Source organism: Gadus chalcogrammus, chromosome 1 (genome assembly GCF_026213295.1).
Source record: "Gadus chalcogrammus isolate NIFS_2021 chromosome 1, NIFS_Gcha_1.0, whole genome shotgun sequence".
NCBI classification, from domain to species: Eukaryota; Metazoa; Chordata; class Actinopteri; order Gadiformes; family Gadidae; genus Gadus; species Gadus chalcogrammus.
This window is the reverse complement of record NC_079412.1, coordinates 12,087,125-12,111,296: the sequence shown is the minus strand read 5'-3', so window position 1 is coordinate 12,111,296 and position 24,172 is coordinate 12,087,125. Positions and strand designations below refer to the sequence as shown.

Below are 24,172 nucleotides of genomic sequence, written 5' to 3'. Positions count from 1 at the left end.
CGATGCTGCTTCATACATATGTTAATTCACATCCATGTCACTCCTCCAGTAATGGCTGGGGTGAAGCCCCAGCCATTACTGAGAGAGAAAGAGATAGAGGGAGAGAGAAAGAGATATAGAGAGAATTAAATAGGAAAGAGGGAGAGAGGATGAGAGAAAAGGGAGTGATCTGCCTGATTTCAGAATAACCTCATTTAGAGAAAGACTTTGCATATTTGTTGGATCTCAAACCTCATAAAATGAGCGCAATCAAGGATAAGTTTTGGTCCATAGACCTTCACCATAAACAAGTTATCTCAGGACCGCTTCTATATGTATGTAGAATACAGCAGTGGTGTTGTCATTGAGTAATTGATGTTGTGGGTGTTGGTGAATAAATGGGATGTGATAGTGCACCCCAACCCCCACCCCGGCGGTGTGTTTACCCAGCGTGTGTGTAGGGCGGCCGGCCCGACATTGGTTTAATTGGCATGGCCGAGCGCCAATAGCTCGTTGGCTGTTGGAGAGTGACTCCCTCTCCCTGTCCCTTTCCCTCTCTCATTTAATCTCTCTCTCAGTTTCTCTCTCTCCCTATCTCTCTCTCTCTGTTTCTCTCCCTATTTATCTCTCTCTGTTTATCTCTCCCCCTGTCTATCACTCTGTTTCTCTCTCTCCCTGTCACTCTCCCTCTGTTTCTCTCTCCCTATCTATACGACTCTGTTTCTCTCTCCCCTGACTCTATCACTCTGTTTCACTCCCTCCATATCTCTCTATCTGTTTCTCTCTCTCTCTCCATCTATCGCTCTCTGTTTCTCTCTCCCTATCTCTATCACTCTGTTTCCTTCTCTCTCCCTATCTATCTCTCTCTGTTTCTCTCTCCCTATCTATACGACTCTGTTTCTCTCTCCCCTAACTCTATCACTCTGTTTCACTCTCTCCATATCTCTCTATCTGTTTCTCTCTCTCTCCATCTATCACTCTCTGTTTCTCTCTCCCTATCTCTATCACTCTGTTTCCTTCTCTCTCCCTATCTATCTCTCTCTGTTTCTCTCTCCCTATCTCTATCACTCTGTTTCTCTCTATCCCTAACTCCATCACTCTGCTTCTCTTTCTCCCTATCTCTATCTGTTCACTCTGGTTCTCCCTCTCTCCCTCTCTCCCTCTCTCCCTCTCTCCCTCTCTCCCTCTCTCCCACTCTGTTGTTCTCTGTTTCTCTCTCTATCTCTCACTCTGTTTTTACCGGTGTTTGACTCCCGAAGATATTTCCAGCGTGTGTGTTTGTCGTATTTGTGTTTGTAGGTGTGTGTGTGTGTGTGTGTGTGTGTGTGTGTGTGTGTGTGTGTGTGTGTGTGTGTGTGTGTGTGTGTGTGTGTGTGTGTGTGTGTATGTGTGTGTTTATGTGTGTGAGTGGTTCATGAGTGTTATTCAGGGGGGCCCAAAGGTGTGTTGGATATTTGGATATTGTGTTGCATGGTCCATCCACACACAGACACACAAACACACAGACACACACACACACGCACAAATACACAGCGCACCACCTAAACATGTGCAGAATAATAATCGTGTCCTCTTTGTATGTGATTACAGCTCCTTGGGTTTGTGTACGCCTGTTATGTTGTCAGTGCCATTACTGAGGAAGAAGACAGCTGTAAGTACCTGCACGCACACACAAACACACTACGCACACACACACACACAAACAAACACGTGTTTGTTGAAAACTAGTGAGAAAGTGGGGTGTTTAAGGTATTAACTACCGGCTTGCTATTTAATTGACCATAGTCTTTTAATGTATTTTGCCTCAAACCCAGTTGAAAACTTGGACAATGTATCAGCAGTTTTACACTTATTTTTACCCACCTGGACCACCTACAGCTATAGCTCAATTGGATACTGAGCTAATGTAGCCAACACAGCATCTTATGCTGCTGAACAATGTTACTTAGTGTAGCACTAATGAACACATTTGTCACAGTTTAGCGTTTGAATGCAGCCTGTGCGAATCAATGAATCATTTTGCATTTGTTTTTGGGAAGTTGTTGGGAAATTGATCGACTGCTTGTTAAATAAAAGGGAGCCAAGACCTGTTTTACCCTTTTGGTTCAGCGGTATGTTTGCATCAGAGATGTTTGGATGAAAGAGGTTCTATTAACCTCACCACGTGGGTACAGCATCGACCCCTGCTGCCTCAAAGGCCTTTAAAACAACGCGTGTAACGCGTTTCACAGGGCATATCCGTTTTCTGAGGGGCGTAAGGGGACACACTCCTCAAGTGCCCCTCTCCCCCATCCCTTCCAACGACAGATGGACTCCCCCCTCCACCACACACACACACACACACACACACACACACACACACACACACACACACACACACACACACACCACACACACACACACACACACACACACACACACTCACACACATCCACACCCTCCTGTCCTACGCGCCCCTTCATTCCTTACTCCCGTATAACGGGGCGTCTGGGTCCCCGGACGGTACCCCCAGCTCCCTCGCTGGTCCCTCGGTGTGTATGTGGGGCCACGCGTGTCTTCCTCCACCCCCGCCATTGTTGTTAAACACCCCTTCTATTTTATGAGCCAATTCATTTACTGCAGCGTCTTTCCCCTAGTTAACTCTGTCCTTCTTCGTCGGCCATAGCTATCTCTCTCTCTCTTCTTCTCTCTCTCTCTCTTCTCTCCTCTCTCTCTCTCTCTCTCTCTCTCTCTCTCTCTCTCTCTCTCCCTCCCTCCCTCCCTCCCTCCCTACTCCCTCACGCCCTCCCCTCTCTCTTCTTTCCACTCCCTCCACATGGGGCTACGTCTCTCCAGCTGTCCCCTGTCAGGGTGGGGTGTGTGGAGGGTCTCGGGTTTTAGAAAGGGAGAGTGGTGTTTCACGCCTCACCCCTCCCCCATGACGCTCTCTCTTTACCCTCTCTACTCTCACTCACACACACACACACACACACACACACACACACACTCTGTCTCCCTGCCAGCTGTTGAACTGCGTCCAACCTTCCCCTGAGTGTCTATTGACTGTGTTGTCTTTGTTCGCTTTGGATGAAACTTTCAAAAGGTTGGATGTATGTGTGTGTGTGTGTGTGTGTGTGTGTGTGTGTGTGTGTGTGTGTGTGTGTGTGTGTGTGTGTGTGTGTGTGTGTGTGTGTGTGTGTGTGTGTGTGTGTGTGTGTGTGTGTGTGTGTGATGGAGTCCCTTGATCATGTGGCCAAATCTAGTACAAAGTGCACCTTAGCGCTCTCATACGTTTCCTGTGATTCAGAAAATGGATGTAGGAAGGGGGGAGGACAATGTTGTTGAGCCTGGAAAAACAAATGATTTGAACAGCTTGGGGGTCACAAAAAAGGCACTTGTGATCACTGGCAGAACCGTGCTGACTGGTAAATCATTAGGTCAGGGGTCAGTGCAGTAGGATAGCCAATCAAATGCCAGGAAACTTTTGAGCCGAGGGGGTCGGCCGAAAGTCATAAATATCAGATGCGACGCAACCACGCTCCCACCCTTCCCTAGCATGGGGTCTGCGTGACCTTGCCTTCCATCCGCCAACGTCTCTGAGTTTTTGGGTTAATCACGTGGACCACCGTGATGTGGTGAGCGAGCAGAAGTTGGCCAGCCGAGGCTTTGAAGGAGATCAGAGGCAGGCCCCTAGCCGAGCGTTTGATCTCTAATAGCTGAACACGCCGGCTTCCTCTGAGCCTGTATCAGGACGGGTCGGCGATCAGACGCTGCTTTGATATGTGCCCTGTTGTTCTTTGTGGTGCGGCGTGAAATCCCTAATAATAGAGAAATTGGAGAACAATCAGGCGGAAGGCCTGTCATTTTTTTTTTGCAGATCCACGTCAGGTCGGCCCCATGGGAGCTGCCTGTAGTTGTGGGTCGGAAAACAGCTGACTGCCAACTTCTAGTGCGTGTGTGTGTGTGTGTGTGTGTGTGTGTATGTGTGTGTGTGTGTGTGTGTGTGTGTGTGTGTGTGTGTGTTGTGTGTGTGTGTGTGTGTGTGTGTGTGTGTGTGTGTGTGTGTGTGTGTGTGTGTGTGTGTGTGTGTGTGTGTGTGAGAGATTTTGATTGTGTGTCTGTGTTTGTGTGTTTGTGTGTGTATGTGTGTGTGATTGTGTGTGTGTGTGTGTGTGTGTGTGTGTGTGTGATTGTGTCTGTGTGTTTGTGTTCAAAGCACCGGCACAGCCGTCCATTCTGTTCTCCGGTGGACACATTCCAGAGAGTGTCGGGCTTTGAGACTCCAGCGCCACCACCCAACCAATTTCCCCTGACCCCGGGCGCCACCACCTCCTAATCAATCACACCTAAGCAGTCTCTGGGGGCAGTCCTGTTGTATCAAACGTGGGGCAGGAAGAGAGGGAAAACACACACACAACAACATTAACTTTCGCTCCGTCACAGTTTTCTTTTGCCATTTGATCATCTGGACGTGTGTGAAGAAATAAGCCTCCTCTACACTGGAGACTACCCCCACCTCCCACACATTTTTGCTGAAGGGATCACAGACATATTTTTTTCTAAAAGCATGTTTGTGGGAGTCTGTCTGTCTCTCCATCTGTCTGTCTGTCTGACTGTCTGTCTGTTGGATAGTTCCTCTCTCTCCCTCTCTCTTGTTCTCTGAATGAAGTGCGTGTAAAAGTCAGGGGTCTCTCCATCATTGGCCTCATTCCCCTGTATGTTGTCTCCCCGTAACCTTGGAGGGTGGATTCCTCTGAAGGGAAACAGGGCGAGAAAGGAAGATTAATAAGCTAAAGAATAGAGTGTTGTTGGGGGGGGGGGCAGGAGAGAAAAAACCTCACCTTGTCTGAGCTGTTCTCGGTCTGCCTCTCAAAGGAGTGGGAGAAAAGATCAGACTTTGTAAAGAGAACGGAGAAGGCTCTTTACAGAATAAGCACACATGCACACACAATAGACAAATACACAAACATACTCAAGTGCATCGGGACTAGGCGGTGGAACTAAGAATACACAAAGGACATAATAAATACCATCATTTACTGTTGGTTGGGTCGAACTTCATGGCTTTCAGGGCTTAACATTGAGTGGAGCTTTTGAGCTGACTCTCTCTCTGTCTCTCTCTTTCACATGATGTATGTATTTGATGGGGGCCTGTGTGTGTTTGTGTGTGTGTCTATGTGTGTGTGTGTGTGTCTGTTCGTGTGTGCATGTGTGCGTGTGCGCATGTGTGTGCGTGTGCGTGTGTGCGTGTGTGTGTGTGTGCGTGTTTGTTTCTGCCTGCCTAAATGTATTCTGTATAAAGTTATCACTGACGGGCAGATCCAGGGGCAGAGTGATCAGGGAGGAAAATCCTCTTTGTAAAGTAGGTCAGGGAGTTAGCTGCCTAGCATTAGCCTAAGCACGCCTTAGCATGGCTGCTAATTATGCTGCCTGCACCCTGCGTGCTGAGTCACTGTCACAAAAAATCCCTTCCCGGCTGAGAGATGAGGTTCATTCTCGGAGCATAAAATGAACTCCATATCGACAAATTGGATGATTTGTAGTTTCAGTAATGGACACATGCCGTCTCCTCAGCAGCCGGCTGGACAGAGAGACGGACAGATAGATTGCAAATGCCTCTTCCAGGGTTTTAATCAAATGCCGCAGAGCTTCGCGTACAATTACGTGAAACGGTTCTTCACAGTACTGATGGGGCCGTGTAATAGTGCACGGCCAGAGGCAGCATCCCTAATGGGGGGTGTGTGTGAGTGTGTGTGATCCCTCCACTCTGAGATAGTGAAGCAGGCCTTTCACATTCTCTCGTAACCCAATAATCTATCCAGATGACAGCAATCAATCAAGGATGGAAAAGGGCTTGCATACGTGCACACCCAAACACCTACACACATTCATTTGATCATGTGCACATACACAAAATCATACACAACTCACACACTTTACATCTTCCTTACTCACATGGTTGTGCATGTGAGCTTTGCTGCTATGTCTTATCTTATCACAGACAGCCTCTAAAGGCCTGTAGGCCCTTTTCTCACTCTCTCATTCTCACCATCTCTCCCCATCTCTCCTTTTTCCTGTTTCTCCTCCTCCTCCTTATCCTCCTCCTCCTCCCTCGTTTCCCTCTCCTATTTCCCACCACCCCTACGCTTAATTTGGGCTATTTTCCTCCTCATTATCCACCCTGCCTGTTCCTTATCTCATTGTTAGCCTGCCAACACACCACTCTTAGTGTCTTACACACCACACACACATACACAGACACACTCACGCCCACTCATGCACATGTAATCATGTAGAAACACAGACAGGCACACAACAGAGAGGAATACAGAGAGAAAAATAAGGAGAGAAAGTTAGAGATCCAGCAGTCCCATGCAGATTGATTGCCGGTGTCTCTCTGGGTTAAGTGTGGGCCCTCGGATGCTAACCACTCTCCGCCGCCGGCTCGACTCTAATCGTCTTACATTAGCCGCTGCTTGTTTATGGATGTCACGACCACTGGCCCGCACACCCATCATCCAATGTGCTCGCATCCGCACCAGTCAGACGTGTTGGTCTGCTGCTGACCCAGAGGAGAGCGGAGGATGGTACTCCCTCAGACGCTAATGGGGATCTGAACACTCAGGCTTTTCTCGGTCCGCCTTTGCCCTCACATCCCTTCCGTCGCTCCTTTTCACGTCCTGTGCTTCCTGTGTGTCCGTCGCTCTCCTTCGGCTGGCCAGCGCTCCTGAGAGGAGGGCCGATATCCATCATTGTCTTCCAGGCGCGTTGTTGAATACACACTTTAGCCCGGTAGGGGATGGATCCCTGCCCCGCTTATAATGAGAAAACCACTGATACAGAAAGGGCCAGGACTGGGGTGTTGGGGGGCCTGGGGTCCGTCCCTCTTTGTGTCCCTCTCTTTTGTTCTGTTTTTCTTTCTGTCTTGTTTCAGTCTTCTTTGTGTCCCCCTTCTTCTCTGTTTCTCTCTCTGTCTCGACTTGGGCCAGCCCATTGATAACCGACGAAACCGAAATTGGGTGACGAATGCGTGGAATGATCACAGAGTGTGCGTGGGCGTGGGCATGCGTGCACGAGTGTGTGTGTGCGTGCACATACATATGGTTGTGTGAGTGTGTGTGTGTGTGTGTGTGTGTGTGTGTGTGTGTGTGTGTGTGTGTGTGTGTGTGTGTGTGTGTGTGTGTGTGTGTGTGTGTGTGTGTATGTGAGTGTGTGCGTGCGTGTGCTTGTACGTGGGCTTGTGTGCCTGTGTGTGTCTGTTCATGCGTATGTGAGTGTGCGTGTGTGTACGTGCGCGTGTGTGTGTCGTGTGTGCGTGTGAGTGTGTTCATGCGTATGTGTGTGTGTGTGTGTGTGTGTGACATGCAGATACATTTGACAAGCTCTGTAAGCCGGAGCAGCTCCAGAGGAGAAAAGGGCAGCCCACCCACCGAGTCGTGCTGCCGGCTGCAGTCATCCTGCTGGCCTATCAGCACCCGCCAGATCCCCACTGCTTCCTGATATCACAATGGGATTGTTTTGGTTCCTGCAACATTTTTCCACAGATGCTTCGCTATTTTCCAGTGTAACACTGATACGCCAACGTTTTGGTGGGATCAGTTGGCCCCCCCGCCCTACGCAGTGTAGGAATCGCTCTCTCTGTTCGCCGCCCAATTTGGTGTTCTCTCCTGTTTGTCACGCCTGGTATTGCTTTGTATTAGGGGCCCGGGCTCTATGGCTTCTGCAGATATTGACAGTTTCTAAGGCTCAGTGAACCTGTACCTGACACCTAGAGATGCGAGACGTTTTGTTCACACGCACACTCACTCTCTCTCTCTCTCTCTCTCTCTCGGGGCCCCGACCCTCCATTGGCACCTCCTGTCTCTGTCTCTAGCTCTGTTTCTCTCTCTCTCTCTCTCTCTCTCTCTCTCTCTCTCTCTCTCTCTCTCTCTCTCTCTCTCTCTCTCTCTCTCTCTCTCTCTCTCTTCAGATATATACATTGTCAGACAGGCATTCCCTCTGGCCGTGTCCCTAAACTCTGTTATCCTCTTTACTGGAGGCAGGGCAGTGCTGGCCGTGCCTCTCCCTACCTGACGGCCCTGAGCGGCTCTATATTCTTTGGGTGGGAGAATAAACAGAAGGTTTGGAGCGCCCGGTCGATGGAGCGCGTGCAGTGAAGGTCACCTTTGTGGCTGAGTGATAAAAAAAGGCTTATTTTGACAGCTGGCCAACTTTCCACGTTCCATGCCCCCCCCTCCCCAACACAACACACACACACCCACACACACACGCACAATGATGAGATGACAAAGATATTTAATAGAGGATGTGTGTGTTCAGGTGTTTGCACAATGTCATGAGCCATTGCATCCCACCCTCCCCCCTACATATCACCCCCCATTCAGTTGAGTTGTACACTGTGTTTTCCACTTATCCTTTCTGTGTTTTTGTCGTTTGTTCTGCCATTGTCATGATTATTTGTGTCGTCATTTTTTGTGTTGTTTCATCCTTTGTTTTCAGTTGATTTTATTGGTGGATTTGATCCATTCCCACTCTACCATGTCAATGAGAAACCCTCCCATCTCCTGCTAAAGCCCATGTATCCGTAAGTATGGCTGTGCACTGCAGAGTGCGCTGCGTGCAGTGCTTGGTGTTTCATCATGGGAATATTGTAGTCCATCATGCTCTTAGCAGTTCTAGTGTTCCCCTGTCCAATGTGTACATGCACGTTTCCTTTCATTTTAATGTGGACACAATTGCACTTTAAGCTAACACTTGCTGACGGTAATGTTAAACTTTGTAACTGTCAAAATTTGGCAGAGCAGGAGCTTAATCGTTGTTGGGGGAGCATAAATGTGTGGGTCTATGTCCCTATGGGCCCTTAGGCTTATATGTATAGCTCTGCTCCGATGACTGCAGTGTGATCTATTTGCCTATCCCTCACACAGTTTCATCACATTCTCGACATTAATAGCAAAACTACACAGCTCTGTTCAAAATTGGATCAATCAATTAAGTACCATGGGGAATTTATTATGCCTGGGATGTAATATATTAATTCTGTTCCAACATGGAAATGAGTGTATAATTAGCCTCTTGACAGATTAATCAGCATTGTCTTGGGTGAGCGAGAGAGGAAAGGGGGTGTGTGTGTATTTCTTTTATGCGTATGTGTATTTCGGATTTTTTCTATATGTGTGTGTGAGCACGAGTGTGTGTGTATGTGCGTCTGTATTTATTATTGCATTTGCGTGTGTTTGTGTGTGTGTGCGTGTGTATTTATGTATGTGTGTCTCTCTTTGTGTGTGTGTGTGTGTGTGTGTGTGCTTGTTTGTGTTTGTGTGTATCTAAATGCATGTGTGTATCACCAGTCCCACATTAACCCGGGCTGTACTGTTTTCTCTTCTCTCCAGGTCTACGTAAATAGGAGGGGAGGTGACGAGACAGAGCCCCACCCTGAGTGGCTCTCCGTGACCCCAAACCTCTGCCGGATGCCTCAGACCTGGACACACAAATTCTCCTCTATCTCTACACTTCATCTACCCTCTCACTGTCCTACTTCAGACATGTTATTCCATTGACATGTTATACCGCCTCCAAACACACATGCTTCCTGGCATCGGCTTCATTTTGTTCAGCGCGGGGGGGGGGGGGGCTATGGTGATGATGATGGTGGCGGCAGCGGCGGTGATGATGGCGATGGTGGATGGGCTGATTGAGAGGAATTAATGTATAACAGAGTCTCATACTGTGCACTTAGAAAAGTATCAATCTCTTTTAATATATTTTTTGTCCTTTGATTTTGAATGCAGATGTCAAATTGTCGGAACCGCCATTATGGTTCATTACTTTGAAGAACGCAACTCTGCATTGGGAACGTGGGCAGCATCTCGATCTATGGGGGAAATGCAGCGTGCATGTGTGATCAGGCTGCGGGCGACCTTCCCCGGTCTGCGGCTCCCCTGTCCCTAGAAGGCTGTGGTGGGATTTGAAAGGGGTTTGCTGGTTCGGGATTCTCATGGTGGTCGGATGGCCGAATTACAGTGGTCGTCTGTGGAGGGAGCCATTGTATTGCACGTCCGCCTGTTTACTTTAGACTTTAGGCCAGGGACTCTATGCAGAATCACGCAGGCCCGTCCAGGAAGAGAGAGAGACACAAACAAGGGGGAGAAGAGAGCTATAAAGAGAGACAGAAGGGACAGGGCTCCTGTCAAAAATAGAATAGTGTAATTATGAATCAGGCTTGTATCAAAAAAGAGCTTGGAATAGAGAATAGGGTGCAGTTTCAAAGACCATGGGATTCTTTAGTCAAAAGAAAAGTATTACTATCACTGTCAATTTCCATTGTAACTACCAAGGGCCAGTTCAGTATTGCTCATTCTGCTCTTTCACGGTTTAGTTGTGTTAGATTGGAAGCCACACTCAAGTTGATTGTGTCTGAGGGGTGATTTGTTTTGGTTGCTTCAAACTGCTGACAGACTCCAACGCTGACGGCGATGATTTTAACGCACACTCAAGAGCAGATTACACACCACCGTATTTGTCTGTGTGCTATAAAACAATATGACCGATAAATGGAAGGGGAAGGGTTTCCGAGAACAGCTACAGAGAAACACAAAGGAATAAACCATGTACACTATTCACCCTAGATCCTCCTGTGCTATGGTCTCAACTGTAAAGATGTACTAGCATGTTTTTATATGGGTTTTGTATTTCTATGTATATGAAAAGAATGACAAATACATAACCATGATCTCCAATCATTCTAGTTGATTCATTCTGATACAGATAGCCTACTTAACATAAAATGTTACGTGCAATCTGAACCTTAATTCAATGACTTTGCAACAGTACATTAAAGTCATTTAATTGATTGTTAATCAATGGTTTAAGTAATATTAACCAGTTATTAGCACTTTCTTATCCTGGAGCTCTTCAAACCAACTGAACTAAAGGCAAAACTCCTGATGCCTTACGTTTGTTTGAATCACTACTGCCCTCTGTTGGTAAATGTGTTCATGTACAAGCTGAAGGGCGCCTGAGATTCTGCTACCGATTATCCATCATCATTGTTCATTTTTGTAAAAAGCTTTTCTAAACTCAACAGTAAACTGTAGACGGTTGCGTGTGTTAAAGCATGTTTGTGTATGTATGCTGAGCTGGGTACGGCCTGTTTGATGCCGTTTGTGTTCCCATGCTATGTCTTAATTAAACAGTCCGGTGAAGCATTTGCTTTGAACATAAATTAGAGTTTAAAGATATTACGTTGTCCTATATTTCAATTCAATATTTACTTCCAAAGGTAATGCGGTTGATGTTTACTTTCAAAAGCCAATCACAAAATGTTTGATTTTAATTCAACTATTTCAGTGGTTTTCCTGCATGCCATTTTGATCAAATCTGATACTCTAACCTTCTCTTATTTCTAGAGTGGCCATATGTTTGCCAGAAATAGGCAGACCAATAACTCTTTGTCAAGCTTAGTATGGGTCCCAATAAGAGGTAAGAAACTATGCCTACTACAGTGTAGCTATAGTGTGGACTGGGTTAACAAACGTCTACTGGTCTTCATATTATGACAGCATTAGTGTTATGCTTCTAAGGTCATTTTGTGAAAATATGAGTATCCAAGTGAAATAGAGCGTCTTTTCCGTACCCCTATAATTTATAATTTAGCCAAAACCTGCTATGTGTAGATTCAACAGGAGATAAAAGATTAGCATCATTGTATAGGAATAACAATTTCTGTGGATAGGAAGTGGAAGGAAATTGATTTGTATTATTCTATACTTTTGTGATCACTGTAGCTTAAACCTGACGAGATCTTATGGTGTGATTCTAATCGTCAACAGCTGTGCGTTCGGTTCAACATGTAAATAGTCGTTTGTTAATAAAAAAACATGAACTTTTGACGATGTTTCCGAACTTTTATTCTGATCTATTTTCATTGTTTCTCGAAAAAATAAAGGTGTGTTAAAACAATTGATTCATAAAGATGGCATTATTTAAAATGCTATTCGTAATTGAATTACAATATCAACATAAACCTCAAGGCAAACAATGTAATGTCTGCAGCGTAAAAGACACTGCCTACATATCATATGGGGAGACACTCTGGTACAACACTTTTACACCAGTGCACTCTGTCGTAAAAAGGGTTTTGAACCCCCACTGCACTTCTAACACGGGGCTCGCTGGGCCAAAGGCCCGGCTCAGGACATGAACGCCCGGACACTGCCCCTGATGCTGGCTCTGCAGATGGGGCAGTGGCGCAGGCTGGTGGCGCAGTCGCTGCACACCACCAGGTGGCCGCAGGGGATGAAGACGATGGACACGGGCTTGTCCATGCACACCTTGCAGGTCCGCTCCTCCTGCAGCTGCCTCAGCAGCTCCTCGGGAGTGGGGTCCACAGCTGCTCAGCGCACGCACACACACACACACACACACACACACACACACACACACACACACACACACACACACACACACACACACACACACACACACACACACACACACACACACACAGGCACGCGCGCACAAGGACACACACACACACACACATAGGCACGCTCGCACAAGGACACACGCACACAAAAATTTAAAATAAATATGAATCATTGATTGATGATTTCAGATGATTTTGCTTAGTAAATGTATTCCTTGATGGATACAAAAGTATCCCTGGATTTTGAACTCTGACCTTTCTCTTTAATGGGAGCCCTGGTCCTCAGTGTTCCAGTGCTGGGGCCCTGGTGTACCTCTGGCTCTGGAAGGTCAAATGACACGAACGTAGTCAGCACGCACAGCATGATTAAATGATTGTTAATCATTTCATCATTTAATCTTAACTTTGTGCTGTGCATTTTTTATCCAAAGCAGCTTACAGAGATTTCGGAATCGTGCCATTTATTAGCATGTGAGGTTTGGCTCAATGGTGCCTACAGGTGAACCGCATCAACGGGGTTACCCAAAACATTGTGTCTGGGAGCCAAACCCCCTGGCCCCTAGTCCGAGGCGCCTCCATAGGCCTTACCTCTGCTCTGCGGGTCTCTCTGTCGCTCCTCCCCCTCGGCCTGCAGCACATCCGTCACCAGGTCGGAGACGGAGGTGTAGTGCTGCCCACTCAGGAGGTACTTGGTCTGGACCAGGCTCTCCACCAGGCTGGCCTGGAAGCCCATGCGCAGCACGGTCTGCACCACGGGGGACAGCATGGCGGAGGAACCCCCCAGACCGGCCACCACGTCTGGGGGTTACGGACACAGACCAGAGCACAGGAGAGGGATCAGAGAGGCAGGCGAAATAAGTCGAGCCAACGCAATGCATACAGAAAATGGGGATTTGGATTTAATATCATTGCAGTTGTATAAATAGTATAAATCAATACTATAACGTTTTTACTATACACTTTCAGGTGTAAACGTTCTGTTATTTGGTGTATTAAGTTGAATGTGAAGATCAGTTAAGTATTGTTCTGGATCAATGGAATCAAAGGTATTAAAAGTATCTCCTTACCATTCCGTGAGCTGATGTCTCGAGATACAGGAGTCTGTGATCCACCCTGAAACATTTAAAACCAAATACTGAGCCAATTCAGAGTTGGACCAGTGTGTGTGTGTGTGTGTGTGTGAAGTTTTAAAGTGACGGATGATACACGGTTATAGCACAGGTCAGAGGTTAGAGGATGCATTCAGCAGGGATGAGAGTTATGCTGTTTCCTCACCACAGTCTCGCTGTGATGAAAGTGAGAGTCCTGGATGGTGCTGACGTAACCCTGCCCTCTGGACCGTAGCAGGAACTCACATCTGTCAGACACACCACATATCTTAAGTGGCACTTTTAATACTCAACCGGCAACTCATACAACAACAACAACAACAACAACAACAACAACAACAACAACAACAACAACAACAACAACAACAACAACAACAACAAACAACAACATCAACATCAACAACAACCATAAGTAGGAAGGATTGTGCGGCGGCTTTCGTGATCAACTTCAAGCCGAGTTGTCCTTTTTCATACGATTATAGGTTCCGTTGTTATTGTCCACAACCTCATAGGTTTGAGCCCGCCTACCTTTATATACCGACACTGTCACTTTGGGTTAACGCTAACTGTGTCATGGAGTAGTAGTATGCTAGTTATATAAACCACATCATGCTTTATGACTCAAAAAAATGAACTTTGGGTCTGTGGGATGATATAAGCCGATGTGAGGATTTCTGTTACCTTGGGAACCACTTAGCATGTTCCTGCCAGGGGTCATCGCCGGGCTCCCAGTTCCTGAGACCACCGTCGCAGAAGAAACATTTAACATTGTCTCCGTGCCCTGAAAGGAAACACTGCTATCATAACAGTTTCAATTGGGGAAAATTTGAATAGTTCATTAAAGTAACCCCCGACAAAAACACCAAAGTAAACAAAACCCTGGGGACAACGAATGTTTCTGATGCTCCCGGTGTCTCTGTTTACTGTTTTGGTGTTGAGGTTGTGGTTGTAAAATGTAATTGATATTGTATAGGAGGTTTGTGAGCACCTTCTCCTTTAGACCTGTGCAATCCTGGCGCTGTCGAGGGGTTTCTGTCTACAACCCAATGGATCAGCAGTTCAATTGTCCTATGAACTCTCTCACAATGAGGGGTCGCTAGCCCCCTGTTTTGAATATGTGCCTGTTTGTTAGGTATTATTTTTATATATAGGCCTATATATATATATATATATATATATATATATATATAGGCCTATTATACCGTATAAGTATGAATGAATAACCATTGTATAGTTTGGCTTTTGCTATTCAAAGTCGGAGGTCGAATTAATTCCTAATGTTATTTAAATCAAAGCAGCCTTATCACAGGTGAGCCAGGTGAGCCAGCTCACCTGTGTAGAAAAACCCTGCCCTGGAGAGTACATCTGGCTGGACTGAGGCCCCGGGGGGCCAGTTGTGGAAGGTTGTAAGCCGGGCGTCCTCTGCCTCCATTTCGGGGTAAACCGCATGTCCGGCCGCTGCCTGGTCGTCCACAGTCATCCTCTGCAGCTGGCTCACCAGTTGACCGTCAACGGAGTCCGAGGACCCAGGGGCGACCACCAGCGGAATATTCCCCACGTCTCCGCCCAACATAAAACCACAAGTTGGAAAATACCTTTTGTGGTCGACAGAAGGGGTGTCTCCGTGAACCCAGTACCTCAGAACCCCGCCACAACAATAACATTGGACCTTATCTCCGGAACCCAGGTAGAAGAACCCCGCTTTGGCCAGATCCCCAGAGGTGACCGGTGCGTCAGCGGGCCAGTTCAGAAAAGTTCGAAGCCTTTCTCCTTCACGACGCATTCGTCGCTTCTCCAGATTACGGAACATCGCGCTCCTGTCATGGGTCATTCTCTCGCATGTGTTTTTTCCTTCCGACTCTCGTTCCGTGCCAGGCGGTACGTTTGCGTTCCATAGTGGAGTGCGCACTGAAGGCCAGGGCAGCGCGCCCGTAGGAAAACATGAGCAGCTCTACGGTTTGATAGCTTCCAGAACAGTCGCCAAAGACCCACCAGGCCTATACACTGCAAGCTTGTAGTTCCTTGAATGGATGACAGCCTACGCCCAGTGTTTCTGTCCCGTTTGAAATAAACACACATGTAGGCCTACCAAAGGAAGTTGGAAGAGGTTAATAATCAGAGTAGGTTTACATTTCAATACCAATTCCACCTATCAGGGCTTGCACATATATTTTATTATAATGTGTAGGCCTACCTCAATGTAATTATTTAGACTACGGTGACTGTTCCGTATATTGTTTATTATTTTGTTAACAGTAAAATAAACCGAATGCATGTACAACCCTGCTACAAGACCCAAACATAAGGATTATTGATGGATAGTTATTTGCATTGAGATGGCAGGCGGCAGTAATTACAACTCGATGCCAGATATGATTATCATGCGTTGCAGGATAATGGACGGTTAATTGCGTGGGCTACACTAGGGGAGAAAACGTATTATTACTACACTTTAGGAACAAGAACCACAAACTCAGAAAACACACACTGGTCAACAGGGGACCCCCTGTGAGCGCCGATGTAGGCCTGGGGGTATCCTAGATCGATCTGCTTCTAATTATCTGTTAACACTTTGAGTATGACTGAAGTGTGCGGTTTATGCTACAGAACTATTTATTATAGGCTCCATTCGGTGCATACGGGGGGAAATAAACTCCAGCGTTCGCCCCCTGGCGGTGACACAACAACACGTCAAGCAGGAGCTCGGAGCCCGGATGGAGCAGCCAGCCATTGGGGAAGTAATGCACAGGGCTTCTCTCAACTGAGGAGGGATCTGTCTGGAAGTATTAAGACAAACTAAAGATCGAACCAAGACAGAAATAACACTGTAATTAAGGTCAAACCAGCCGACATTTAACGCTTCTATTCAAACTGTATCAGGATTTGGTTGATTTCGGACACAGCTTTCGGGGGCTACATAGTTGAAGTGTGGAAGTTGAGATCCGTGCAGCGGAGAGCACACAGCTGAGCTAGCTGCAAGCTAGCATTTAGCCACAAGATACACGGCATAACCAACCACATAAGCTGAAACTAAGCAGGGAACTTGTTTCACAAAACATCGGTGGAAAAATATTCACAAGCTAAGGCTCTGTGAGAATCAAGGGACTTGTTTAATGCGTTATGTCTGCTACAAGCATTGACCCTCAGGTAGGAAGAATGAGTGAGCTCGCCTGCTAGCTGCTCTGCTAACTATGTAACGGGCTATGGCTATTTGTAGTGGATGTTAGCTAGCCATCGACACTGACCGGTACACGTATATAACCAGAGCTAGCTGCGGTCCATTAAAGGGTTTAGGTGGATTGGGAGATGTGTTGGGTATAATATCTATCCATTTATGGTTGCATTCAGTAAGACTGTAAGACCACGTTTGATGGAGAACGATTAAGTGTAGTCGTTCACTTGAAGTCCATAGGCACTGAGGCCAAGGCTGGTAGCTGGAGAAATAACAAAGAAAGTTAATGATTCACGTTTAACTGCACTTGTTAGAGCTGTTATCCGTTTGGCGATCAGTATTTGTTTATGTAAAGTTGGAGAGTATTTGACAGATGTCAGTTGAGCATGTTATCTACGTGTGTGTGTGTGTGTGTGTGTGTGTGTGTGTGTGTGTGTGTGTGTGTGTGTGTGTGTGTGTGTGTGTGTGTGTGTGTGTGTGTGTGTGTGTGTGTGTGTGTGTGTGTGTGCTTGCAACAGCTGCAGGTGTATACATATGTGGTTAATCAATTAGAAATTTGGAAGGTGGAATTCATTTTGAAACCACCAAATGCAGTATCTGTCCAAACCATTTTATGCAACAAAGCTGTCAATCACTAAAATGTTATAAAACCAAGGCTGATTTGTACATTCACTGAAAATTTTAATATTATCTTTTTCCTTCCCCACTCGTAAAACCCGTCGATGATGCAGAGATCAAAGGGACAAGCATCTAAAAGTGAGTGGCTTATCACAAACACCATTTTTGTTATCTTTTGATCTCACCTACTCCACTAAGTGTTGTCTTGATTTCACTGTCTTTATTATTTTACCACTGCATCGCTGAATTACTTGATTATGAAACAACTGTTTTCATTTAGCAGTTATTTCACTGTAATCTCTCATTTATATTACAGTCGTAGAACTCGTGTTTGTTGAGTGACATTCTTTAACTATTTGTTTAATACCACTCTCAGGAACGGTGATATGTGTTGAATCTACTTTTCAGCAGACCGACAGTGTGGTTATATAGATTAGATTACAGCATTACTTCATCCATTATGTTCCAGAAGTCAGTGTAGCATTCTTTCATTCATTAATTGTGTTCCAAATGTCCAAAGGAATTGTGTCAGTGTTTACAGCACAAACATTAAAATCTCCCACGGTCGTTGCCACTGCGTAACTATTGTTTTAATGTATTTTTGTTCTAGTGCAAAATGGTTCACTGCATCAGAAGGAAAATGTCCATGACAATGACTTTGAGCCTTACCTCACTGGTCAATCCACTCAGGTAATATTTGGTATCCCACGTTGTTCAATGTTCTGCTATTTACAAGTAATCAGTCCGAGCTTAATGTAACAATCAAAGAGTTACTGTATCAATCTCAGCCCATCTTAAGTGTGGCTTTAAAAAACAAACAAATAGTGGTGATATTTAACATGTTCAGTCTCCTTTGCGTTCCAGAACAACAGCTACCAGTCGATGACGGACCCCTACCTTTCCAGCTACTACGCCCCCTCCATTGGATTCCCCTACCCACTCAGCGAGGCCCCCTGGTCCACCGGCGGAGACCCCCCCATCCCTTACCTCACTTCCTACGGACCCTTGAGCAATGGAGACCATCATTACATGCCGGACACTGTCTTTGGCCAGCCGGGGGGGCTGGGCAGCAGCATCTACCCGCACAGGTTTAACTTTTTCCCAGAGAATCCCGCCTTTTCTGCCTGGGGCACGAGTGGCTCCCAGGGCCAGCAGACCCAGAGCTCTGCCTACGGGGGGAGCTACAACTATCCTCCCAGCTCCCTGGGTGGCACCCTGGTGCCCGATGGCCAGACAGGCTTCCACAGCGACACCCTCAACAAGGCCCCCGGTATGAACAGCCTGGACCAGGGCATGGTGGGCCTGAAGATAGGCGGGGACATGACCGGCCAGGGGTCGGGAGTCAAAGCCGTGGGCTCTGTGATCGGTGGCCCTGCGCTGGGGCCCACGGGCAACGGGGCCATGCCTATAGGGATGCCCCCGCCGAAACCCACGTCCTGGGCTGCCATCGCGAGCAAGCCGGCGAAGCCCCAGCAGTTGAAGCTGAAGCTGAAGCCGGGCATGGGTCCCCCAGGCGGCGCCCTGCCCCCTCCCATCAAACACAACATGAACATTGGCACGTGGGACAAGGGGCCGGTGTCTAAAGTGGCCCCGGGCCCCATGCATCAGCATCAGCATCAGCATCAGCAGCAGCATCAGCAGCAGCAGGCCCCTCTAGGACATCCCCACAACATGGGCCCCCAGCCCCCCCTTCAGCAAGCACCTATGCAGCCCCCTCCACCGCAATCGATGGTGCAGCCTCCCATGCAGCCTATGGGCTTACAGCCCCAGCACCACCACCACCACCACCAGCCTCCCCCGCAGCCCTACCAGAACCACAACCAACCCCCACCCCCCCAGGCTCGCTGGGTCGCCCCCCGCAACCGCAACCTGGGCTACGGCCCCAACGGGCCGGGCTACGAGGGCTGCGGCGTGGCGGGCATGGTCGGCGTCGGCAACGGCGGCCCGCCCGCCTCCGCCAGCGGCGGCATGGGCCCGGGCGCGGAGAACCACCCGGTGCTGGAGAAGCTGTGCGCGGCCCACAGCTACAACCCCCGGGAGTTTGAGTGGAACCTGAAGAACGGCCGCGTGTTCATCATCAAGAGCTACTCCGAGGACGACATCCACCGCTCCATCAAGTACTCCATCTGGTGCAGCACGGAGCACGGCAACAAGCGCCTGGACGGGGCCTTCCGCAACCTGAACGCCAAGGGCCCCGTCTACCTGCTGTTCAGCGTCAACGGCAGCGGGCACTTCTGCGGCGTGGCGGAGATGCGCTCGCCGGTGGACTACGGCACCAGCGCCGGCGTGTGGGCGCAGGACAAGTGGAAGGGCAAGTTCGACGTGGACTGGCTGTTTGTGAAGGACGTGCCCAACAGCCAGCTGCGCCACATCCGCCTGGAGAACAACGACAACAAGCCGGTGACCAACTCGCGGGACACCCAGGAGGTGCCCCTCGAGAAGGCCAAGCAGGTGCTGAAGATCATGGCCACCTACAAACACACCACCTCCATCTTCGACGACTTCTCCCACTACGAGAAGAGGCAGGAGGAGGAGGAAGAGGTGCGCAAGGTGGGTGGAAACCACGTGCTCTATCGAAGCTCAACACTGAAATGCGTTGCCTGCATGCTCATTCTTAGAAATACCTGTTTTTAGTTTTTTTTTCGCATTCTTTTGTCTATTAGTAGTAGTCCTTTTAATGTTGTTTAGATATGAATTCCTCCTTTGTAAAGCAGTGGGAATGGCCTTGTGTTTGAAGGGTTTAATAAAATGGCTTTGCCTTGCCAATTGACCAAAATGAAAATGTAGGCGTTGTGGTGTTTGGATTAGAACAACAGGAACCCAGCTGATTCACACATTGCAGCTCATCCTTTTCGTAGCTGTGAACAACCTCCTGACTGTTGTCTCTCTCTTTCTCTCTCTCCCCGTCTCCTCCTGACGACAGACCTTTGAGCCTGCACCCATCCCTAGCCGCTCTCGCCTTGATCAGGTAAACGATATATACTGTTTAAAATCCCCATTTAAAACATGTTTTATTGTTGGTGTTTACAAAATTACACAAGCTGCTGATGAACACATATTAATACCCGGACACAGAACGATCACAATTGAACCGTTGTAATGTGATTACTGTATTGTGATCAATTGTGATTACTAACGTTGTCTTTCACTCTTTCAACAGGAGCGCCAAAACCGGAATAAACAATAGAAGATATTTATCCTTTGCTTGATCAACAGTTACACTAGAACATTTGATTTAAGAGACAGAAGAATATGAACATTAAACCAAGCCCATCATTTTTTTTCTATTTAATCCTTGTGAATCTTTGCCATCGTCAAGACGTGCTTTTCATGGCCCATGTTCCTCCCACTTCTTGAGCAGGGATAGTAAGCTGATTTCTGTGTAACCTCACCCCTACCACACTGTTCAGACTTTTTTTGTTAAATTTCTACCATTGTTCTCTCATCAGACTGGGTTTGTCTCCGGCCCATGCCCCTCTTCTTACCCCATCCCTTTTCGAATCGAATCAGGGTTTGACTGCACCACGGAATAACAAATCTGCCACTTTATATGTCAGTACAATCAGGAACTGATGCGTCCTGCCCCTATTTGTCCATTGGGGGGCGACATTGCCATGTTTCAAAGGTTTAACTGTGCCAACAAAGTTGGAGGATTCCAGATACAATGTCGGTCTGCGGAACTGCTATAGTAAAACTTCAGTGGTTTATCTATTTTTCATTCAGATCAACAAAATCTCTATTTTTTGGCTTACTACTGACAATATTCTTTTCTTTTTTTCTTCTGGAGCCTTAATTTCGTTGCGTTGGACTTTTAATTGACTTGTCAGAAGAACCGCTCTGTAACAGTGACAGCGCTGGAGAAATCAGGGAAAGTGTGAAGTCACACGGAACTCGAGTCCTTTCAAACGGAGGAGTTGCAAGGTCTCTGGGAGCGAAAAGAACCAACATGTCCTCCACGACCGGAGCACTCCCATAACTGAAAATCAAACAATTGTACTATTGACCCGTTGGTTTATTTTATTCTTAAATGTCATGGTCATTTGTATGTAACCCTGTAAGGGGATCATGTTTGGTCCACACAATCCAGTCTGAGAGAATTGTCACATCCACCATTTAAAAATTGTTTTTATGATCACCACTTTGTAATAATGACCCTGCTACATTTGAATTGAGTTGCTGCTGCTCAGGCAGTTTGTTCCGTACAAGGGGCGGGGGGTACTTTGTCCAAATCATCATCATTCTGAGGATTTTATTATGTTCCTTGAATTGGGTTTGCTTAGTCAGTTATGTCGTTCGTAATGCTAAGCTTTAACGTAGGAGCCTATAGTCATGGGAAAAGCCTAAAAATGTATAACCGAAAAAAATATGTAACTGATTTATTATCAAGACTAAGAGGAAGAAAAGAAAAAAAAAACAAGAATGAAATGTGGTTTCTGTGTGTTTTTTGGCTGATGGTTTTCGTCTTGGTTCAGATCCCCTTGAATAGGAGCGAACACAAGTAATTTTTTTTGTTTTCTGTTATGGTAAAGAAAGATCAGGGATTTAATCAAAACAATGTAAACGTGAGTAATTTAACAAATTGTACATTGACGCATGGCGAGCTGGAATGACGTATTGAAAGTATTATGCATCCTTCAGGGCCCTGGATTGTCGTGGGATTTGACCTAATGTTTTTGTTACAGGTTCCAGTCCCCCTTTTACCCCCAGTGTAAACGTCACCTTTTTCTGGTCTCCCAAAGCTGTACTCTGTAGCCCGTGTAAGACCTGCTGGACTCACTGAAACTGAAACCGCCATATTGGTATTCGGGGAATGGAAGGCAGCAGTAACGCTGCAAACAGGCACAATTTTGTCTGTTTTCTCTTCCTATTTGTATGTCTGTTGGAGACATGTTATACCATATGCTTAATTTAACGTCCTACCTTCACGTTTCTCCTTTCACATCTGAGGAACACACCTGAGTAGCAAACCTTGGTTCACATCGCTCACTCTTGTCAGTTAGGACTTGTATGCCCCCTATAACACAGATATTGTAGAAATTCAGCATTTACTGATGTCAGTCCCTTGTGCGTGTGTATGTATAAGAGCCGGAATCAAACCTTTTTTTTTGTTTTTGTTTTTTCTTCTTCCCAACAGTTACTTTCAACAGCCATGTATGTGTTTCCCGGCAAGCAAAGCCATTGTAATTTGACAACTGCCCGTACTCCCAATAGGATTATGATTTACGGTTGCTCTTTATACGTAAACTAGATGGGAGATCACACGCGGGGCAGTGTGGTGAGCTCAATTTGAGTGCTTTTTATTTTTTTGCTTTTCCCCCCTCACCCCCCCCCCCACCCCCAACCCACTGCTGGTAAACCCTTAAAGACGTCAGTGGCACTGTCGAAAGTCTACGAAATTCCCATGATTCACTGGGTCACAGCCACAGCGGTCGTTGCCTCAGGAGGCCTGAACTGGTCATGAAAACACTACAGGGCGGCTTATGTGCACATGAATGGACAACTTGTCTCAAGGTGTGAGTGAGCGCGTGTGTGTAAGGAAAACCGAGTGAGATCCTGGCTGGTGGGCCAAGAAAGTATATGTACCGTCACACTAAGAATAATTACATGAAATATAGAAGATGAATATTGATTATCCTATAAACCACAGTTGTAGTGGGCATAATAACCTGTAATGGTTGTAAAGATGTATCTTGGTTTATCTTTGTAGAAGAAATCAAGCCTTAATAAACTGTCCATTCAGCAAACCGGCTCTCCTTCATGTCTTACATTGTCAGCCTATTAGGTTGTGGAAATGTCACGGTGACCTTAAGCAGCCCGTGAAGATCGGCCTGTCTGCATGAATGTCGTCCAAGGTGGACTGTTTTCTGCCTGTCTAATCTCTTGTCCATTGCAGGATAATATAGACACACACACACACTTCTGCAAATTGAGTTGCCATGTAAGGTCATATCCACTTGTTTCTGGTTCCCAATCCGTGCCATTACACACACACACACACACACACACACACACACACACACACACACACACACACACACACACACACACACACACACACGCACACACACAGAAACAGACCCACATGTACACACACACTTTGACCTGATGGGAACTCTCCGTGGTGCTGAAACCTAGAATTCGAGTGCGGGCTAGTGTAAATGTAGAGACTATTTATATATGCTGGTTAGTATAAATCGATGGTCACCATTGATTTTCTTTTATTTATTAGACATCAGTCACATAAAATATGACTGACCCTCATGTGTGATTACAAATATAAAATGGCATGTGACATATCTTGCATATCTTTTCAATTAAATGTTTACGGCACACAGTGGACACAATCTGATGCAAATCTGTAATCAAGAATCAATAAATTATGAGAAAATCACAACGGATATCAATGGATTAATTTACAAAATCATTCTTTATTAATTGTTCACACATTATAGTCTTACACAACATAGGTATACATTCAACAGACACGCTGACAATTATCTTCCTTAATTGAAATACGCTTGAACTCATTGACATTGTGAATAGATCTACTAAGGGAATTTGCCAACATGTAAATGGGTTGTGTTAAACAGCTCAAAGATATTTAGGCGGAGGGCGGATTTCAAATAGGCTAAATAGACAATAGTAATTAGAAAACTATTCTCTCAGCACTATGCGCCATGAGGCGAACCTTTGAAGCAAGGCGAACCTTCGAAGCACGACCTGTCATGGCAACTGCTAATACAGTTTGACATCTTGTGAAAATAGGCGGAATTAAATATTTTGGCAAGCTATGCTGGAAGGGAGAACTAGACGATAGATTATTATGAAATGAACGAATTAGAATACAGCCGCCTGTAATGGTTCAATTGTGCATTACAACAAAATGTC

The 24,172-nt window shown here is 46.5% G+C and overlaps 3 protein-coding genes across 5 annotated transcripts in view; 2 read left to right on the top strand and 1 right to left on the bottom strand.

The window, feature by feature from the left end:
- nkain4 (sodium/potassium transporting ATPase interacting 4) overlaps positions 1-11,846 on the top strand; it is a 39,281-nt gene extending 27,435 nt beyond the window's left edge. The window contains exons 5-7 of the mRNA XM_056589840.1: positions 1,570-1,630; positions 8,458-8,542; positions 9,351-11,846. Coding sequence (XP_056445815.1) covers positions 1,570-1,630; positions 8,458-8,542; positions 9,351-9,360 — 156 coding nt within the window. The 3' untranslated portion in view covers positions 9,361-11,846. The remainder of the gene's footprint in view (positions 1-1,569; positions 1,631-8,457; positions 8,543-9,350) is intronic.
- birc7 (baculoviral IAP repeat containing 7) lies at positions 11,776-15,458 on the bottom strand. The gene is made up of 7 exons (XM_056589827.1): positions 14,827-15,458; positions 14,176-14,275; positions 13,661-13,742; positions 13,453-13,498; positions 12,974-13,183; positions 12,641-12,706; positions 11,776-12,349 (listed from the first exon to the last, which is right to left on the bottom strand). The coding sequence occupies exons 1-7, from the start codon at positions 15,323-15,325 to the stop codon at positions 12,150-12,152; spliced, it is 1,203 nt and encodes a 400-aa protein (XP_056445802.1). The 5' UTR covers positions 15,326-15,458; the 3' UTR covers positions 11,776-12,149.
- Positions 15,459-16,220: 762 nt separating this feature from the next.
- Positions 16,221-23,655, top strand: LOC130382189 (YTH domain-containing family protein 1-like). Of its 3 annotated transcripts, none has more exons than XM_056589816.1 (6): positions 16,221-16,321; positions 17,398-17,422; positions 17,895-17,974; positions 18,149-19,834; positions 20,208-20,252; positions 20,445-23,655. In XM_056589816.1, coding segments are annotated over exons 2-6 (1,839 nt in total). In that variant the 5' UTR covers positions 16,221-16,321; positions 17,398-17,421; the 3' UTR covers positions 20,472-23,655. The 3 variants fall into 3 exon arrangements, with proteins under 3 accessions (XP_056445791.1, XP_056445783.1, XP_056445775.1); XM_056589808.1 differs by having other exon boundaries at positions 16,221-16,330; XM_056589800.1 differs by having other exon boundaries at positions 16,221-16,641.
- Positions 23,656-24,172: the final 517 nt, after the last annotated feature.

Excerpts from the sequence above, each read along its gene's own strand:
- birc7 (XM_056589827.1), bottom strand. The coding sequence starts at position 15,325 with ATGACCCATGACAGGAGCGCGATGTTCCGTAATCTGGAGAAGCGACGA. Across the intron at positions 13,743-14,175 it reads CATGCTAAGTGGTTCCCAAG|ATGTGAGTTCCTGCTACGGT; the intron begins GTAACAGAAATC and ends TGTGTCTGACAG. Across the intron at positions 13,499-13,660 it reads TTCATCACAGCGAGACTGTG|GGTGGATCACAGACTCCTGT; the intron begins GTGAGGAAACAG and ends TAAATGTTTCAG.
- LOC130382189 (XM_056589800.1), top strand. The coding sequence starts at position 16,615 with ATGTCTGCTACAAGCATTGACCCTCAG. Across the intron at positions 17,975-18,148 it reads TCACTGGTCAATCCACTCAG|AACAACAGCTACCAGTCGAT; the intron begins GTAATATTTGGT and ends TTTGCGTTCCAG. Across the intron at positions 20,253-20,444 it reads GCCGCTCTCGCCTTGATCAG|GAGCGCCAAAACCGGAATAA; the intron begins GTAAACGATATA and ends CTCTTTCAACAG.